Genomic DNA, 18,802 nt, shown 5'->3' on the forward strand with positions numbered 1-18,802 from the left:
TTAATTATTATGAGGATTAAATGTAAAGCTAACAGATTTGGTAGTTAAAGTCATTGGAATAGTTTGGTGTCAGGGGTTTCAGTCAAGTTGTGGGAGTGGACCTCCGGGTGTAGACAAATGAATGGAATTTGAATTCTTTCGTCAGATATTTATTTAACATCTAGGAAATGCTGGGCTCTGGGAGTGCAACATAAGCAAATATGGACGAGGTCCCTGTCCTGATGTGGCTTATTTGAGCAGGAAAGGTGTCATTAATATTCATATGTCTAATGGTACAGCGTGTGTTGCTGAAGATACAGACATGTGAAGACATTTAAGAAGTGGATCTGACCTAGGGTAGGGGCTCAAGAAAAGCCTGAGGCAATGACATAGAATTTGGGATGTGAAAGATGAATATGGTTAAGTAGGAAAAGGGAAACGGGAAGAGGCTTGTGGAGGGAAGGAGCACAGAGCTTTGAAGCGCCCCCCAAAAAAGCATGCGTGGCTACACTGCGGGGAGCGAGGAAGAGAACAGGGGAAGGCGAGTCCGGGAAAGTAGAAATAGTAAATCTCCCGGAATACGCAGAAAAGGGCGGGGAGAGGCGGCTCCACTTATAAACTACAATTCCCAGGAAGCATCTGCCAGACGGATGTGAGGTGAGGTGCGAGCCGCGACCTTTGAAGGAAGAAAGGAAGTGCTTCGGCGTCGCAGAGTCGGACAAGCGGGGTAAGGTAGGTAGGGGCGCGGTGCGGGACGGGCGGCTGGGGCGCGGCGGGCTGCAGTGGCCGCCGAGCGCCGCGAGGCTCCGTGTCGTCATAAGGCGGCGGCCATTTTCCCGGGCGGAGGCTGCCCGAACGGGCGCTCGGAGAGCGGGGGCGGGCGGGCCTGAGGCGGTGCGGCGGCCGGGCGGCCTCGGCCCCCAGGTAATCGCGTCTTCTCCCGGCGTCTCGTTTGCAGAGGGAGCACTATGTCCGCGGAAGTCCCCGAGGCAGCCTCCGCGGAGGAGCAGAAGGTGAGTGTGCACGGCGAGCGGTCCCGGGGGCTCGGAAGGCCCAGAGGCGAGCCTTCTGCGGGCCGGGCCTGCCGGGTGGCCTGCTCCCGCCGCGTGCGGAGGGGCGCGCCCCGAGTCGGCCCGCGGGTTCCTGGTGGAGAGAGCTGGAGCTGCCTGGACGCCTCCGCCGTGAGGGCCGAGCTCTCCCAGACCTGCCGCCCGCCGTAACTCTGGTGATTAGCACCCGCGTGGTGGGAGTTTGAGCATTGTCCGAGTCTTGGCCGAGATTTGCCTTTTCTCAGCGCCTCGGTGTGTCGCCTTTTTCCTTACGCTCGACTGTACATATGAGCCCAGGACTCCCGTTTTTGTGGTGGAACCTAAGTTTTTCCATGAGCCTCACTTAACGTAGGAAGTCTTATTTTTCCGTGAAGAACGAACTCTTCCCAACTACTGGTATTGTCGGCATGCTTTTAACTCCAAAGGCGGTATCTCGTGTTCGGGTGGCGAGTTAGACCAGGGTTGGCGTTTCCGATCCCGTCCTTGTTTGCCGCGTAACCTTGGCCAGTCGCTAAACTCTTCAAGTTTTCAATCTTCTCATTTGTAAAATAATGCTGATAACACTTGCTTTGTAAAGTTGTTGTGAGGCTTAAATGACGTGGGTAACTTACAATATTTAGCTCAGTGTGTGCTCAGAAATGTGAGCCACTGGGATCCGCATATGGTACTTGACTGAAAACCAAAAGCTTGGAATTGAAAATTTTTTACCAATTTAGTTGACCTGGATTTTTGTAGCAACAGGAATATTTTGTACACTTACTTCTAACATCCTTCAGATGTAGGAAAATAATCCACAAATCAGTATGATTCAAATTACGAATGTTAAGACTTTGTTTCGTCTGTGCTAGTTCTTGCCCCTTCCACCATTATTATTTCTGCTGCCTTGCCCTCCTTGGTACTTGTGGCTGGCCTACAAAGGCCCATATATTGTTTCTTAAATTGTTTATGGAGAGTTGCCAGCACCTTTTCTTGAAAAGTCAGACGGCATTATTATAAATAGAATTTGATCTAGTAATTGGACTTTGTAAGGGCTCCTTCTGCTTCATGTTCTCCTCATGCTCCTAAACAGGTTAGAAATTTGATTAGTGTATTAGTGTATTAGTGTTCTAAACCCACTCCATATGTTCTTAAGCATGGTAACTTTTCTTCAGTTGAATGATTCTGTTATGTTACTTGTAAATATTAAAAAAAAAAAAAAAAGAAAACTGCGTAGGTAGTAGGCCAAGTTACCATATTATTCAGGGATATTCCAATGAAGATTATGTTTGGTATTTTTCACACTTTACAAAAACATGGACTTCTAGGACAGAAATACAGTTTAAAGATTACAATCCTAACTATAACATGAAATATCATTTATTTATTGAAAAACGTTTATTGTGTTCATAATTGCTTGGGATTTAAGAACCCCCCAAAACAACAAACCCATGTGTGTGTTGTCTTGTCCTAAACACTGACATCAGCTTCGGTTTTGACTTCTGATGTACCGTGGTGTGCTATGTAGTTTCCTTTTATGAGATTTTTAGTGTGTTGCCAAAGTATAAAGTGTTGATTTCTACCGGGTAAATGCTTTTATTTGAAACAACCTCATATCAGGTTTAACAATATTAAACATGTATTGAATGTTTTCATAAAGGTCTACATTAAAATTTTAACTCAAGTCCTTTTGTTTTAGGTCTGTTGTCATTAATACCAAAGTGGGTTGGTAATATAATGTCCCTTCTTGAATTAGGGATTGGCTGTAGATGTTAAGTGTCCCGTAGCATGGATACCATCCCTAAACATGAGGAGAATGTGCAGAGTCACTTCTGTGTTCCTATGGGCCAAATCACCTGTTTCTTCTATTTTGGAAGAATAGCTAGATGACTTAAAAAATTGGATTATTCTCTGTGTACCCAGTTGACCTTTCAATTAAAGCCAAAGCATTCAGCTAAAACACCTTTATAATTTTACGGTACGTTGGCCTGTTGCCTCTGAAAAATTAACATAAAGAGATGAGACTGCATGGAGTAAGGGCTAAGTCACTATTTCTCTGAGAAGTGCAGGGCCCTTGTTAAGAGAAGAAAAACTGTATGGGCCACTTTTTTTTATTGGGATATTAAATATGTATAAACATGAAAATAAGTATAAACATACCTCTTTAACACTGCTTTAAAATTAAAACACGGATGGGGCTCCTTCATGGCTCAGTCAGTTGAGCATCTCACTTCAGCTCAGGTCATGATCTCACAGTTCCTGAGCTCAAGCCCCATGTCTAGCTTTGTGCTGATAAGTGTAGAGCCTACTTTGGATTCTCTGTCTCCTCCTCTCTGTCTACCCCTCACCTGCATGTGTGCCTGCGAGCTCGCTCTCTCTCTCGCGCACGCGCTCTCTCTCTCTCTCTCTCTCTCTCTCTCTCTCTTGAAAATAAACACACATTGAGGTGCCTGGATGCTCATTCAGTTAAGCGTCTGACTTGGTTTTGGCTCAGGCCATGATCTCACTGTTCTGGGTTCAAGCCCTGTGTGGTGCTCCTCGCTGGCAGTGCAGAGCCTTTTTGGGATTCTGTCTCTGGCCTTCTCTCTCTGCCCCTCCCCTGCTTGCTCACACTGTCTCTCAAAAAATGAACAAAAATATTAAAAAAATTAGGCACCCGGTTGGCCTCGTTGGTGGAGCATGCGACTCTTGATCTTGGGGTCGTGAGTTCGAGCCCTCATTGGACAGAGATTACTTAAAATTTATTTTAGATTAAACAAATCAAATACAAACAAAATTAGTGTGACTTATCCATTGTGGCATAGTATTTTGCTGAAAGTAAATTTCCAACGTATTGAGAATGTGGTAGCAGTTGTTACAGGCAGGGCATTTTGAGTTTGGCAATCTAACGCTTCCCTAGGTCATGTGATGACTCAGTTGTCCTTTTTTTTTTAATGTTTATTTTTGAAAGACAAGAGAGGGAATGTGAGTGGGGGAGGGGCAAAGTGAAGAAACGCAGAATCCAAATCCAAAGCAGGTTCCAGGCTCTGTGCTGACTCCCACATGGGGCTCAATGAGACTCACTAACCAGTGAGATCATGACCTGAGCCAAAATTGGGCACTTAACTGACCAAGCCACCCAGGCACCCCTCACTTGTCCTTTTTAAGAGTAATCTGTGTGATCATTTAATTCTAGGATCAAAAATATATCATTTACATTTTAAATTCAGCTCTGTTCTTTTCTCACTCTTCTGGACAATTGGAGTACTGCTCAGTCTCCTTCATAAATGAAAGCTGAAATGGAAATCATGTAGCACTTAGATATGAGATGGCAATTCATATGTGCTGGTATATACTTAAACTTTTTCCTTCTGGATTATCACTGAAGTGAAAACAAAACATTAAAAAAATTTTAGCAGAGACCTCATGGATCTATCACCTGTGAATTCCACTAAGCTCAGTCAGACAGGTGTACACTCTTGTCCTGGGGTGAGAAGAGGCATAGTGATGACTTAAAACACATAATTCTATTTTCATTGTGAACGTCTTAAAGTCATGGACCCTTCTTTATCTATCTTTTCTCCCATTGCTCCTATCTTACCTGATTCATTCCACTCATTTCATTGTTCAGAAAATACTGGTTGAATGAATTTTTCTCAGAATTTTTCATTTGAAACCATTGCCAAAGTACTATCTAATACAAATGACAAAGCTTGTACTGCAGTTTGAAAGAGGGAAGAATAGACTATAGTAATATAAAAACCTTTGTTTAGACCCAGTTAAGAAATCTGAGTGAGAATAAAGAAACGTATGTGTGTGTATGTGTGGGTATGTGTATTACTGCTTTTAAGTTTAAAAAAATTTTTTTAAATATTTTTGAGAGATAGAGACCGGGCATGAGTGTGGGAGGGGCAGGGGAGAAGGAGACCCAGAATCTGAAACAGTCTCTAGGCTCAGAGCTGCACAGAGCCTGAAATGGGGCTTAAACCCACAAACTGTGAGATCTTGACCTGAGCTGAAGTCAGACGCCCAACCGAATGAGCCACCCAGGTGCCCCCCAGTGGTTTTTTTTTTTTTTTTTTTTTTTTCAGTTTATTTATTTTAAGAGAGAGAGAGGGCACAAGCAGGGGAGGGGCAGAGAAAAGGAGAGACAATTCCAATCAGGCTCTGCACCATCATTGCAGAGCCTGACATGGGGCTCAAACCCACAAACTGTGAGATCATGACCTGGGCTGAGATCAAAAGTTGGACGCTTAACCGACTGTGCTGCCCAGGCGCCCCCACTTATAAGTTTTTTAAAAAGAAGATCTGAAGAGCAGGTTTTCTAGAGATTTTATTACAATATTGATCAAATTGTTAGTAAGGTGTCTTGGAAGAAGCTAACTGAAGTGGGGCTCTCAACTGAAACATTTTTGTCAGTTTAAAAGATAATGCTTGGTGCTTTTGTGAGTAGTGGAAAAGGAAGAGAACTATTACATCCATACATCATCACTAAAGAGTGGGTACAAACTGCTTTCCCATTTTCCCAGTTTTTAAAAAATTGCAGTTAGTATTGACATTTTCAATTTTAACACCACCTTTGGTAACTAAAAGGCTTAAGAGTGTTGTTTTTTTTTTTAATGTTATTTTATTTATTTTGAGAGACTGAGAGCAGTGGAGGGGCACAGAGAGAGGGAGAATCCCAAGCAGTCTCCGTACTGTCAGTGCAGAAACCAGTGCAGGGCTCCAGCCCATGAACCCATGAATCATGAGATCATGTGACACCTGGGCAGAAGTCAAGAGTCGGTCAGTCGCCTGAGCAACTCAGGTGCCCCTCAAGAGTGTTTTTAATTTTAGTTTTTAAACCATAACTTGTTTGTTTCGTTTGTGTGCAACCATTGATACTCAGCAATCTAGAAGTAAACCTCAGAAAAGTTTTAAAATGTTTCTTGCTGCTACCTTATCAAATGTGCTATATATACAGCAGTGTTTTAGGCTTGCCTCTGTGTCTGCTACTATAACATGATATATTTCAAAGATAAGCTGATAGTGAAGCTGTCAGGTGTTTGGAAAGTTTCTTAGCTTTATTGAAACAATTGGAGTATGTTGTGTTTGTTCATTCAGTAGGCTTTTATTGAAAACCTGTTAAATGCCAGGCACTAGGCAAGCAGCAGGGACTTAATTGGACCACAGTATTTTTCCCTAGAGGTTGATAACAGTTCCGATACCTTCCTGGCAATATCCCAAAGGATTTGTTGGGCTTTCATTAATCTTTTCTACTTATTTATCAATCATTGCGTCAGTGAACATATTGCTGAGCAGATAGAGGAAAATTTGCTTAGAGTTACCAGATTTTTATTGCTGATGTTGCTATGTAACTTCTCTGCTGAAGGTGGAAAAGTGGTATTAATCATTCAGACTTATCAGTCCATGACATAATAATCCTTAATTGTTTGAATGTTCTTTTTATGTTTTTATGCCTTATACCCCACCTACTCACAAAAGGGACATCTAATATATTTCAGTAGACTATTTCACAAAAATGCAAGTGCCTAAACAATAAATGTTAAGCTATGTGCTAGGTATAGAGTATACACTGAGGATAAATGTACTTGTCAAGAAGATAACCTTCATTTAAAATACTGTTTTAAAGTATTTTTTGTATATTATAAGCATATATCTTTGGGTTTCTGCTTCCCCAGTTTGTAGCCTATGGTTAAATGTTCTAGAATTCTAATGATCCTTTTTCTACTACTCTCCTCCCCGCCCAAGGTATTATCAGCATAGAAACTACTTAGCTGATGAATCCTTACAAAGTAGTAAAATTGCTCTATGACACAGAAGCTTCTTGGAGAATAAAAGTTTGAAAACAGATTTGAATTTTTCTTAAGTTTATTCTGGGAGACAGAGGGGGAGAGAGAATTCCAAGCAGGTTCTGCACAGTCAACGCAGAGCCCGATGGAGGCTTGAACCCATGAACCTGTGAGATCATGACCTGAGCTGAAATCGAGAGCCAGACACTTAACTGACTGAGCTACGCAGGTGCCCCCAGATTTGAATTTTTAAAAATACTTCTTGGTTAAGCTTGTCATTTCCATATTTTGTTGATCCCTTTGGTTTTTATTTCATTAACCTCTGCTTTTTATTTTCTCTCATTCTCTTTGGGTTCTGTTCTTTGTTTAACTACTGAAGTTAGATGTATAGCTCATTGACTTTTACTTTTCTTGTTTAATACATGCCCTTAAGGGACATTTGTTGAATCTTACAAGTTTGGTAAGTATAGAATTTTTATCAGTGAGTTCCATGTGTTTCTTTTTTAATTCCCATTATTTATTAACCATGAATTATTTTAGTAATATATTTTTTAAGCTTATATACATTGCAGTTTTGTTTGTTTTTTAAATGTTTGTTTATTTTTGAGAGAGAGAGAGCGTGCACAAGCGGTGAGGGGGAGGGGGGCAGAGACACAGAGAGACGAAGTCTGAAGCAGGCTCCAGGCTCTGAGCTGTCAGCACAGAGCCCCATGTGGGGCTTGAACTCACAGACTGCAAGATCATGATCTGAGCCGAAGTCTGATGCTTAAACGATTGAGCCACCCAGGCGTCTGCCCCTGTGCACATTAGAGTTTTAATGATTTAAGCTATTTTAGTTACGTACGTATTTTAATTTCTGAATAGGGATATATAAATTTTTTTATTGTTGACTTTTGATCTTGTGAATTGTAGTCATAGATGGTCCTTTGGATGAAAATGGTTAAGGCTTATTTTATAGCCTATTTAGTCAATTTTTCCATTGTGCTTGAGAAGAATATACATTTCCTAACTATTGGGTGCAGAAATAAAATACAATATCTTGACTACTTTGTCTTTTTCACTTATCAATAATGGAGGAAGGTGTATTGAAATCTGTACTGATAGACTTGTCAGTTACTGTAATTCAGTCAATTTTTTCTTTATAGCTTTTGAGGCTTTTTATCAGAGGCATGAATATTTAGATTCTCTGCATCCCTAATAATGCTTTTTGGCCCCCTATCTTTTTTTTTTTTTTTTTTTTTTTTTTTTCTTTTTCTTTTTCTTTTTCTTTTTCTTATCTCTGACCTCCCAGGCTTTTGGGTTTTTTTCCCCTCATGATTGATTTTTCTTCTTCCGTTTTACCTCTACTGTTAGTATGGAAATTACATACTTCATTTCTGTTATGTAATTGTTTCCCCTTGAAATTTTATCATACATTCTTAATTAAACAAAATGTAAAATTGGTAAACAATGTGGACCATAGAACACTTAAACTGTGTTATGTAGTATTTTTGTTTTTTATTTGTTTTTAAAGTAAATGCTCCCCCTGATGAGGGGCTTGAACTCAAAACCCTAAGATCAAGAGTTGCATGATCTGCCAGCTGAGCCAGCCAGCCTCCCCTTTTGTTTGTTTTCCTTTTGTTTTGTTTTTAACCTCGCATATTAAGATATTAAAATTTGAAAAGCGAATGTGTTGATTATATCTCAGCAAAGCTGGGGGGGAATTATTAAAGTGGCTTGTCAGTGTACATTAATGTATTTCAGTTTCTTTGCTATTTCTTTCCTTTTTAAAAAATTTTTTTTAAATGTTTATTTACTTTTAAGAGAGAGAGACAGTATGAGCGGACAAGAGGCAGAGAGAGGGAGACACAGAATCCAAAGCAGGCTCCAGGCTCTGAGCCATGATCCATGAAATCATGACCTGAGCCGAAGTTGGACACTTAACTGACTGAGCCACCTAGGTGCCCCTCTTAGCTATTTCTTTCTATATCTCAAACCTTTTTCAAGATTTATTTTGATTCTAGCTGAAATAAATGTTTTAAGAGTTACTTTGAAGGATGTCCAGAAACATGCAGTCACACCAGTCATTGTGGCCTTTTGCATTTTTTAACATGACCGTAGGGATAAATTGCTTATTTTACCTGATTTTATCGACCGGCTTCTGTCCTGGACAGTAGAAACCACTTTGGGTATTTCAAACAGAAAGGGTTGTGATTTAGGGAATTAGGTTACAAATTTATTAGAAGGGATGGAGGAATAAAGGGGGAAGATAATGTTTCTACAGGTGTGGATTGTAGAAAGCTGTTGACTCTGCATAAGTGAGCACTATTCTGAGCAGACCATCCCCTGCACATACTCTCGTGGAGCAGCTGCACTAGCCCCTGATGATCTGCCTGATGCCCTCCTGCAGGAACTCATGGGCTATTGCTGGTGTTCACATTGTTGGTCGCATCACCAGGAACAGAGTGGATTCTTTCTCCCATGTTTTTTAATCTGGTGTAGGTGCCATTAGCAGAACCTAATAGTTCAGTCTGGGAAAGGTAGTTTCAGGCTTCTAACTAATTCAGGGGAGTGTTTTAAAGAAGAGTAAGTGTTGACTGAATGCCAGCAGACAGTCTGCCACCTGATGTGTTATTTATAATTGACTCTACATAAAGTCCAAGCATTTCAACTTGCTTATCAGTAAGGTCCTATAACTGTACATTTGCAAAAGGTTAAGAACGTTTCTGTATGATCCATGAAAAATATAGATGTGTTGATGGTATATACTGTGTTTTAAAAATACAGCTTTGGTCATATTTTTCCCCCTTTTGGTATTAAATGCAGCTGAAATTCTGAATCCAGCTACAAAGTTGCAGCTTGCAGACACTTAACTTTGTGCTATGTATTTGGCAAGAAAGTTCAATGATTGACTTTGTTTTTTCTAGGACACATTATATAGATCCATTCTAAACCTAAACAATACTTCTGTAAATGCTATTTGCCCAGACGTATTTTATAGTAACCTAATTCGATTTAATTGAACGCGAGTAATAGATATCATGTATAAACATATATGTGAATATATTCTTTATTAAGAAAATAAGGGAATACCAGATACAATTGTATATTATGTGTAACCTTTCCCCCTCTCTTATATAAGGGAAACCTGCAGAAACACTGGAAATTAGGGAAAGTTGCTACCTCTATACCAGAAATGTTAAGGAATTTTTCTTAAATATAAAGAACTGATAATTCAAATCAAACAAAGGAAGTGGAGAGCCTTTATTTCCCAGGCAGGCCCAAGAAAGCTGGATGGTTTTAGTGGAAATGTAGGACTCTCTTGACACTCTTTAATTTGAATGTGCAAGAGGGTGCCTGGGTGGCTCAGTCGGTTAAGCATCCGACTTCAGCTCAGGTCATGATCTCACGGTGCTTGGGTTTGAGCCCAGCATTGGACTCTCTGCTGATGGCTTGGAGCCTGGAGCCAGCTTCAGATAAACACTAAAAAAAATTTTTTTTTGAATGTGCAAGGACTCAAAGGCTGTAAATCAAGTTATAGTCCTTTTCAACTAACATCCAAATTCAGTGTTAACCAATTTAAAAAACACAACTGTACAGAGGGACCCAAGAGTAGGTTCCTTCTCCCAGTTCCGTCCGAGTAGCACCGATGTGAATATAGTTGGACAAACTGCAGTGACCCCACCCATCTTCCTGCACTAAGCTGGTAACCTTAAATTTACAGTATTTCTCTACCTTTTGTGATGAGTTCAATACAGTCATACCTTACACAGTGGTTATATTCTAAAGTTAGTAAGGCAGGAATAGCATATAACTAAATTTGCTCTTGAAAAACTCCAATGAAGTCATAATCCATGATTCCCTAATAGTGGAAACAGCCCCATCAATTCTCAGTAGGACAAGTAGTCACTTTAATCCAGTGGTTGAACAGATGTCTGGGCTGATTCTTCAGTTTATAGCTGAGGTAGCAGACTTGTATGTAGGGACTGAGTTTTTAAATACTAAGATGATAAATAGAACATCACTATGCTTAAACTCTGAAAGAGGCCCAGGAGTGAGATCATCATGGAAACGGCAGGTTGGCATCACACACCTCACACTTGAGCTCTCTGGGGCATACTCTTCTTGAATGGGATGACTGGCAGAATCACCACTCATACTGTTTAGAGTCTCTCTCTCTCTGACAGCATAGTTGAATTTTGTGTACATCAAGTGAGGTGATGTCTTAGACTGAAAATCTAAATAGATGCATGAAACTGTAGCATAAAAAAAGGAGGAAGGTAGAACACTTGAAGCAGAAAGGAGCATACATATAAAGGAAGCCCCATAGAAAAAGTATATTTGACAGCAGCAGCAGTTTTAATATCAAAATCCTCTAAGACTAAAAATGAGAAGACGTAGTAACAAATGAGGTTGCTGGTCAAGATGAAGGAAATACAATGTATAAGGTAAACAGAGCTAGTTATAAAGCATGTATGAATATAATTTTGAAAAATAAATGCAAAAATCATATTAAGTCATTTTGGGCATAAGTAATTTGTTTGCTGTACAAGAATACTAGGCTTGACATTTATGGATATAACATTTCTGCTTTTTGACATTTGCAAATAACCTGCAAGAATCGAGATATGCAAAGGTGTGTGATTTTGTCTAGCTGGTATGCAGAAAAGCGTCCATTAGCTGGAAGGTGTGTGTACCTTGCCATTGCCCAGCATCGCCTGTTAGGGCAACTTTTTCTTGATTCATTCTTTCTTCTTCAGTATTTACCAGACAGTCATAAACGTTGCTTCCCTATAAAATATGGCTCTTTGAAAGAAAGTAGACTGTATCAAGTCTGGTGTTAAAAGTGAATAAGCTTGAGTGGAGGCCTCTTGCTCCACCTCGTGGAGCCCCTTGCTCCACCTCCTCCCCCTGCCACCACCTCGTGCCCCAGGTGGGAAGACCACATGCCCTTGGAAGGGGGAATGAAGAGGAGTTGAGAAAAGGAGAGAGAATGGAAAGAGTCAGTGCCTTTTCAACTTGACAAATAGTTTCTGTTGACCATGAAGAGGTGGCTAAGACACCCCACTTACTCCAGAGTCTGCAGATGGGATCATGGGAAAACTGACAAAAGTCAGTGCAAGAGAAATGTCCCTTTTTAAATGCCTGATTGTTCATACCATATACAGATCTATTGTAGATGAGTATCTATTCCCATCTTTACCACCACCTCCTGAAATGAGAAATAACTGTTTGGAAGGACTGACCTATTCCCAGGACTGAGGCTGGTTCAGTGGGTTACTTATCTCCAAAGATGGAGGGACACTGGGAAAAATGAGCAAATAGGCCTTGCTGTTTTCCTCTATTTACCACTCTCAGCTCATACTCCTTTTTGTCCTATCGTATTTTTTCATTTTCTCTGTACTTTTGTTCAAACCTAGCATAAAAATCAGGTTTAAATTGTTTGGTCTTCATCCTTATGAACTCTTCTGTATCACATAAAATTTGTATTAAATAAATTCTGTATGCTTTTCAAAAAAAAAAAAAAAGTGAATAGGCTCAGGGGTTCCTGGCTGGCTCAGTCTGAAGAGCATGCAACTCTCTCTCTCTTTTTTTTTTTTTTTTTTTTAAACATTTAATTATTTTTGAGAGAGCACAAGCAGAAGAGGGACAGAGAGAGAGAAAGGAAGATACTGAATCAGAAACAGGCTCCAGACTCTGAGCTTGTGAGCACAGAGCCTGACTCTGTGTTCAAACCCACTAGCAGGAGATATGACCTGAGCTGAAGTTGAACACTTCAGTGAGCCACGCAGTCACTCCAAGCATGCAATTCTTCATCTCAGGGTCATGAGTTCAAGCCTCGTATTGGTTGTAGAGATTACTTTAAAGAAGAAAAAAAAAATGAATAGGCTTAAAATATTTATATCATTTGGTCAGAAAACACATTTTTGATAAAGAATGGGACCTTTGGCATGTCATTAAATACAGGGGGAGATTAGGGAATAATGGACATTGATATGAAGGTTGACAAAGATGATGTTTCCCTTTAAAAATACCAAGGTCAGGGCACCTGGCTGGCTCACTTGGTGGAGCATGAGACTCTTGATCTTGGGGTTCCAGTTCAGCCCCACATTAGGTGTAGAGATTACTTAAAAAATAGAATCTTTTAAAAAACAAATAAAAAATGCATGGTCTTCTGTATTGAGTTAGGGAATATCTTCTGGTAAATAAGCTGTTGTTAATTCCTATTAAAGAATCTCAGAGCTTCCCAGTCATACATGAATTTGAATTAATAGGAGTTCAAAAAGCTCTTGTATTTTAACATTAAAATGGTTCTCTAAATATAGGCACAGAGCTGATGAGTTCCATGGAAGGTGACTAACTATAAATGTATTATACATAACTGGAAAGTAATGGCAAGCAAGACTTCAGAGCTGAGTTATCTTGATATTTTTATCCAGTGTGTGGGGTGTACACATGCATCACAGCTATAATAGAGCTATCACATGGATCATTTGAAAAACAAGACAGAGATGTTTTAAAAGCTTCTGCGCTTGATTTCTTAGTCAGATGCTGCATTATTTGGTATTTGACAACTGAAGTCAGGGTCCAGATATTGAAAGGTGAATTATTTTAAATAAGTGAATTGTAATAGAAAAGTAATTTATTTTAAATTATTTCAGGAAATGGAAGATAAAGTGACTAGTCCAGAGAAAGCCGAAGAAGCAAAATTAAAAGCAAGGTATCCTCATTTGGGACAAAAGCCTGGAGGTTCGGATTTCTTAAGGAAACGATTGCAGAAGGGGGTAAGTTCTTACATATAATCTTCAAATGCTTAAACCCTGAACTCATTGTGCTGGTTGCGATTATGAAATGGGTGTCTGTGTGTATGTAACTCTGTACTTTATCAGATACAAATATATACATAGATATACATAATTTTTTTCCAATATTTTATATCATTTACTCTATAAACCTGTATAAGAATGTACATCTCATCACTTTTAAATATAAACTATTTCAAGCATGTGGAAAGTGCAGATAATAATACAGCAGAACTCATGTACCCACCACCCAGATTTAATATATTTTGCCATATTTACTTCAGTTTTATCTTTGTAAGAAAGAAAATGTAGATATAGTTGAAACCTACCACATGTATGTATATATCCCCTGCCCCCTTCTTTCCTTTATCCCACCCCACCCACCCTTCTTTCCAAAAGCAGCGACTATCCAGAAGCTGGCATTTATGCTTCTGCCAATATTTTTTAACTTTTACTTGTTTTAAAGATGATTTCCATGCCAAGGCTAAAAATAATTTTTATTTGGATGAAATGATCACTTGTAAAGGCAGAGCTTATTATCTCCTGTACATAATACATTTTACAGAGTTACTCTAATACAGCTTACACATGGTAATTTTAGTAGTTGAGATTACTGAAAATATTTTTTCAAAATCTTACTAATTCTTTGTGAGGCATAAACCATTATTGCTCAATAATGAGATCTGAATTGAGATACTGCTACATGCTTATTCCTTAGGTTTTCTTTCTAACTCCTTTGTAAAAAATTAAAGGACTCCATCTTTGGTTTAAGTACATTTAAATTATTTACCTTACAGGGAACAGGGAAAGAAAAGAATTATTAATAGAATCAGGTGCCAAATCATGAGTTTACTAAAATAAATACCTTGAACATACTGGTATCTGCTGCTTGCTTAGTAAAAACATGTTTGTATGTATATGTATGTTTATATGTGTAGGTATTGGCAATAGTTATATATGGATTATTTTCTCCAAATTGCAAAAGGCTGTTTTTTTCCCAGCTTTATTGAGATACTATTGACATACAACATTGTGTAAGTTTACTGTGTACAATGTGATGATTTGATACACCTACATATTGTAAAATGTTGACCAGTAAGGTTAGTTAACACATCCCTTACCTCACATAATTACCATTTTTTTGTTATGGTGAGAACATTAAAGCTCTACTTTCCAGGCACTTTCAAGTGTACAATTCAGTACTGTTAACTTATTGTACATTAGATCCCTAGAACTTCTTATTCATCTTCTAATTGAAAGTTTGTGCCCTCTGACCAGTATCTCCCCATTTCCCCCACTCCTCCACCCCTGCAACCATCATTTTGCTGTTTCTGTGAGTTTAATGTTTTTAGATTCCACATGTAAGTCAAATCATACACTGTTTGTCTTTTTACCAAGAGAGTATTTTAACAGGGCACCCTAGCTGGCTCAGTTGGTAGCATGTGTGACTCTTCATCTCTGTGAGTTGAACTCTGTGAGTTCAAGCCCTGTGTTGGGCATAGAGATTACCTATAAAAGAAAAAATAAAGCTCACCTAATAAAAATTTTTACAGAATTATATATTAAATACTTAGTTTTAAAAGTGGCAAAATACAGAATTTTCTTTGTCTTACGAAAGAATAACATTCACAGCTTTGAAATAATAGGATGGCAGGTTGGAATCATTCCAAATATATAAAAATGTAAAATCTCTGTTTCATGAGAAGTAATTCATTGGGGAAATTGTTACAAAAATGATAGTTAATACCTGTAGTACATAAAAAAGATTTTTCAGATATTCAAGAAAAACATTAAGGTGCCCCTATGTAAAATATTTTATCAGAAGAACTGTTAGAAAAATGTTTATCCGTGGTGGAAATCAGTGAAATGTAAATTAGATCATACCATAGTACACGTACAAGTAAATTAGAAAAATATAATAACCACTGGTGAGGTTGAAGTTGAATATAGTTAATATTCTCTTTGCCATGTGTAGCATTTAATACTCATTGTGGAAAGGGATATGGATCAAGATTTATAGAAGTGTTCATATTCTTTCAATGAATAATCTCTTGTGAATTAATCTAAGGATATAATTCAATATAAGGAAAAAATCGAGTTTGAAGATACTATTTGTAGCTTTATAACTAGAAGCAGCACCGCTGTTCAGCAGCAGAGGAATAGTTAAATTGTAATAAGTCAACAAAATAGAATATTTTGTAGTTATTTACGAGCATTATTCTAAATACCATAATGTAGGGGATAAATAGAAAAAGCAGAATGAGAAACATATTCATTGAGAGCATAGCTATGTAGAATGTATTTGTATCAAGTCTAATTTTGAAATGGTCCCATCAGGTATGGTTTTATTTATGAAAAAAATTATATAATCATCTTTGACTATGAAATTATTATTTGGAATTGATTTACTCTTAAGTGTTCAGGAAACTTTTCCTTTGTTAATCTCCAGCATAATTTATGCTCAACCATTCTTCCAACATTTGGGCTGTTATCTTTGTAATTTTCCTCAAGCTTCAACTATTTATGAATTTTTAAGTATCTTCAAGTCAGAATTTATCAATCTTGTATTTTGGAATTGGTGTTGTAAGTGGTTGTGAAAGAGAAAATGCTGCTTGAATCAAGAAATAGAATTTGAGAAGGGAACTCTTGAATGATTTTGCATTATACCAAAATGTCAATGAATAAGCACTTTTATCTTGGGAAATGAAGTCTTATATTCAACTATATCATTTCTTACTATTTTAAAAGAGTTTTGAATTTTTTAGATGTCAGGGTTAATAGGATCATTAGAAACTGACTTTATTACAATGGGGACAGTCTGCCTAAAATTTGTACTGTATATTAAATTTTTCCTTTTGTGTTTTTTATTGAGAAAGAATTTGGCAGTCTGCTTTGTTCTCCTCTAGAAGCTACTAAATTTCAGAAGTAGCTCTCTAATATGCAGAAGCTTTCTAATATGATACTCAGAAGTTCTGAGATTTTTTTTTCATCCTATTCATTTTTTTTATGTTTATTTTTGAGAGAGAGCACACTCGAGTGGACAGGGGCAGAGAGAGGGAGACAGAGAATCTGAAGCAGGCTCTGCACTGTTAGCACAAAGGCCAACATGGGTGGGGCTCGAGCCCATGAACCGTGAGATCTTGGCCTGAGCTGAAGTCAGACTCTCAACCAACTGAGCCACTTGGGTGCCCCCACCATACTCTTTTTATTTTTATTTTTATTTTTATTTTTATTTTTATTTTTATTTTTATTTTTATTTTTATTTATTACCTTTATTCATTTTTGAGAGTGCAAGCAGGGGAGGGGCAGAGAGAGAAGGAGAGAGACAGAATCTGATGCATGCTCCAGGCTCTGAGCTGTCAGCACAGAGTCCAATGCAGGGCTCGAACCCATGAACCAAACCGTGAGATCATGACCTGAGCCAAAGTCGGATGGTTAACTGACTAAGCCACCCAGGAGCACCATACTCATTTTAAAACATGTAGAAATAAAGCTGCAGCAAGCTTTAGTAGGGTCTGGTCCAAGTTTCCTTGTTAACTGCTCAGTGTGTTACGTGTATAGTGACAACAGAAAAGCAGTTTCTAGCTTTAGACCCTTTGGCTTTAAGGCCTGAGCTGTCTTATCAGAGAATAATAGTCCCTTCAGGGAGGCAGCCACTGAGACCTTTTCCCAGGCCACTCAACAGTCTTAGACCAAGCTGTGAATTCCCAGCTACTTCATTTACCATACGAGATATCCCTGAAGTCTCAAAGAGAATTTTTCCCCCTTTCTCCTTTTGTCAGTGAGGTGCTCATCTCATTGCTGGACTATTCCCTCTTGCCTACTCTAAAAGGTTAAGTTACTCTCTTTTGAGCACCTGTAGCACCTTGTGTACTTAAAACAGTATAATGGTTGGAATACTCGACTATTGTCCATCTTTGTATCTCAAGGATTCACACAGCGCCTCAGGTATAGAGTAAGCAGTCCGTAAAGGTAGGTTAAACATGAAAGGTAGAAGTTGGAAACCAGGCAGATTTGTACGTTTTTACTCTGGAACAGATAACTCCTGTAGATTAGCTATATTAAGGTTGATATTTAGCTCTCCTTGCAATTTCTATTTTAGTGATAATAGGGTATCATTGCTACCTTACTCATTCCTCTACCTTAAAAAGTTGTATTTCTTCAGTGTCTTAAGTGAAATATGGAAGTGTAGAATAAGGATGTACATTTTAAGTGATAATTTCTAATGAGTTTTCTTGTCACCCTAGCATTTATATTTTACCCTTAATTTTGATCTTACTGAATTGCTTTCATTCACATAAATGATTTTATTTTTATATATATATATAATTTTTTTTAAGTAGGTTCCAGTGCCCCGTGTGGAGCCCAACTTAGGACTTGAACTCACAACCCTGAGATTAAGACCTGAGCTGAGACCGAGTTGGATGCTTAACTGACTGAGCCACCCTAGCCTCCCTCAAATAAATAATTTTAAATCCTTTCAGGAATGTTCATCCTAGGTGACAGGAGCTATAAATAATGTTTTTAATAATTAAAAGTGTATGGCACATCCTAAATGCAAGATGGTGAATTAAGTGTTTTTATTTTCCAAATAATTTAAGCAAGAATTTCTGGTTTTTCTGTTAGTAATTGAAAGTTGTGCTATTTCATGTTAATGTTTTTGTTTAAACTTTTTTAGATTAGCTTATTTTATATTGACAGTTGAGGGTTACATCTACATCTTAAATTCAGTGTGATTGCATATGAAAGTTTTAAACTCCAGTCTGAATTTTTTTTTTTTTCCCTTGTAGCAAAAATATTTTGATTCTGGGGATTACAACATGGCTAAAGCAAAAATGAAGAACAAGCAGCTTCCTACTGCAGCTCCGGATAAGACAGAGGTCACTGGTGACCACATTCCTACTCCACAGGACCTTCCTCAACGGAAACCATCCCTTGTTGCTAGCAAGCTGGCTGGCTGATTAAAAGAGCTGAACTGCATGAATCTTTCAATTCCCATTTTTTCTCCTTAATATGTTACTTTCTCTGCTTTTTATTTCCTTTCATTCACTAAGTCATTTCAGAATGACAGCTTTGCAGGTAGCGGTAGTGTGTGCTGCTATTGTAAGGGAATATACATGTGTAGAGTTTTTGATTAGTTTAACAGTGCACTGATAAAGAGAACATGTTAGAGCAACATAAAGTAATCTACTTGAAAATAATTGTATATATTACCTAACTCCTAGTGTAGGACTATTTCAACAAG

The 18,802-nt window shown here is 38.4% G+C and overlaps 1 protein-coding gene across 2 annotated transcripts; it reads left to right on the top strand.

The window, feature by feature from the left end:
• Window positions 1-659: 659 nt before the first annotated feature.
• Window positions 660-18,537, top strand: ARPP19 (cAMP regulated phosphoprotein 19). 2 transcript variants are annotated; one of them, XM_042988824.1, is made up of 4 exons: window positions 660-711; window positions 938-992; window positions 13,417-13,539; window positions 18,348-18,537. In XM_042988824.1, the coding sequence occupies exons 2-4, from the start codon at window positions 948-950 to the stop codon at window positions 18,516-18,518; spliced, it is 339 nt and encodes a 112-aa protein (XP_042844758.1). In that variant the 5' UTR covers window positions 660-711; window positions 938-947; the 3' UTR covers window positions 18,519-18,537. The 2 variants fall into 2 exon arrangements, with proteins under 2 accessions (XP_042844758.1, XP_042844757.1); XM_042988823.1 differs by lacking the exon at window positions 660-711 and having other exon boundaries at window positions 799-992.
• The last annotated feature ends 265 nt before the right edge of the window (window positions 18,538-18,802 follow it).

Source organism: Panthera tigris, chromosome B3 (assembly GCF_018350195.1).
Source record: "Panthera tigris isolate Pti1 chromosome B3, P.tigris_Pti1_mat1.1, whole genome shotgun sequence".
NCBI lineage: Eukaryota > Metazoa > Chordata > Mammalia > Carnivora > Felidae > Panthera > Panthera tigris.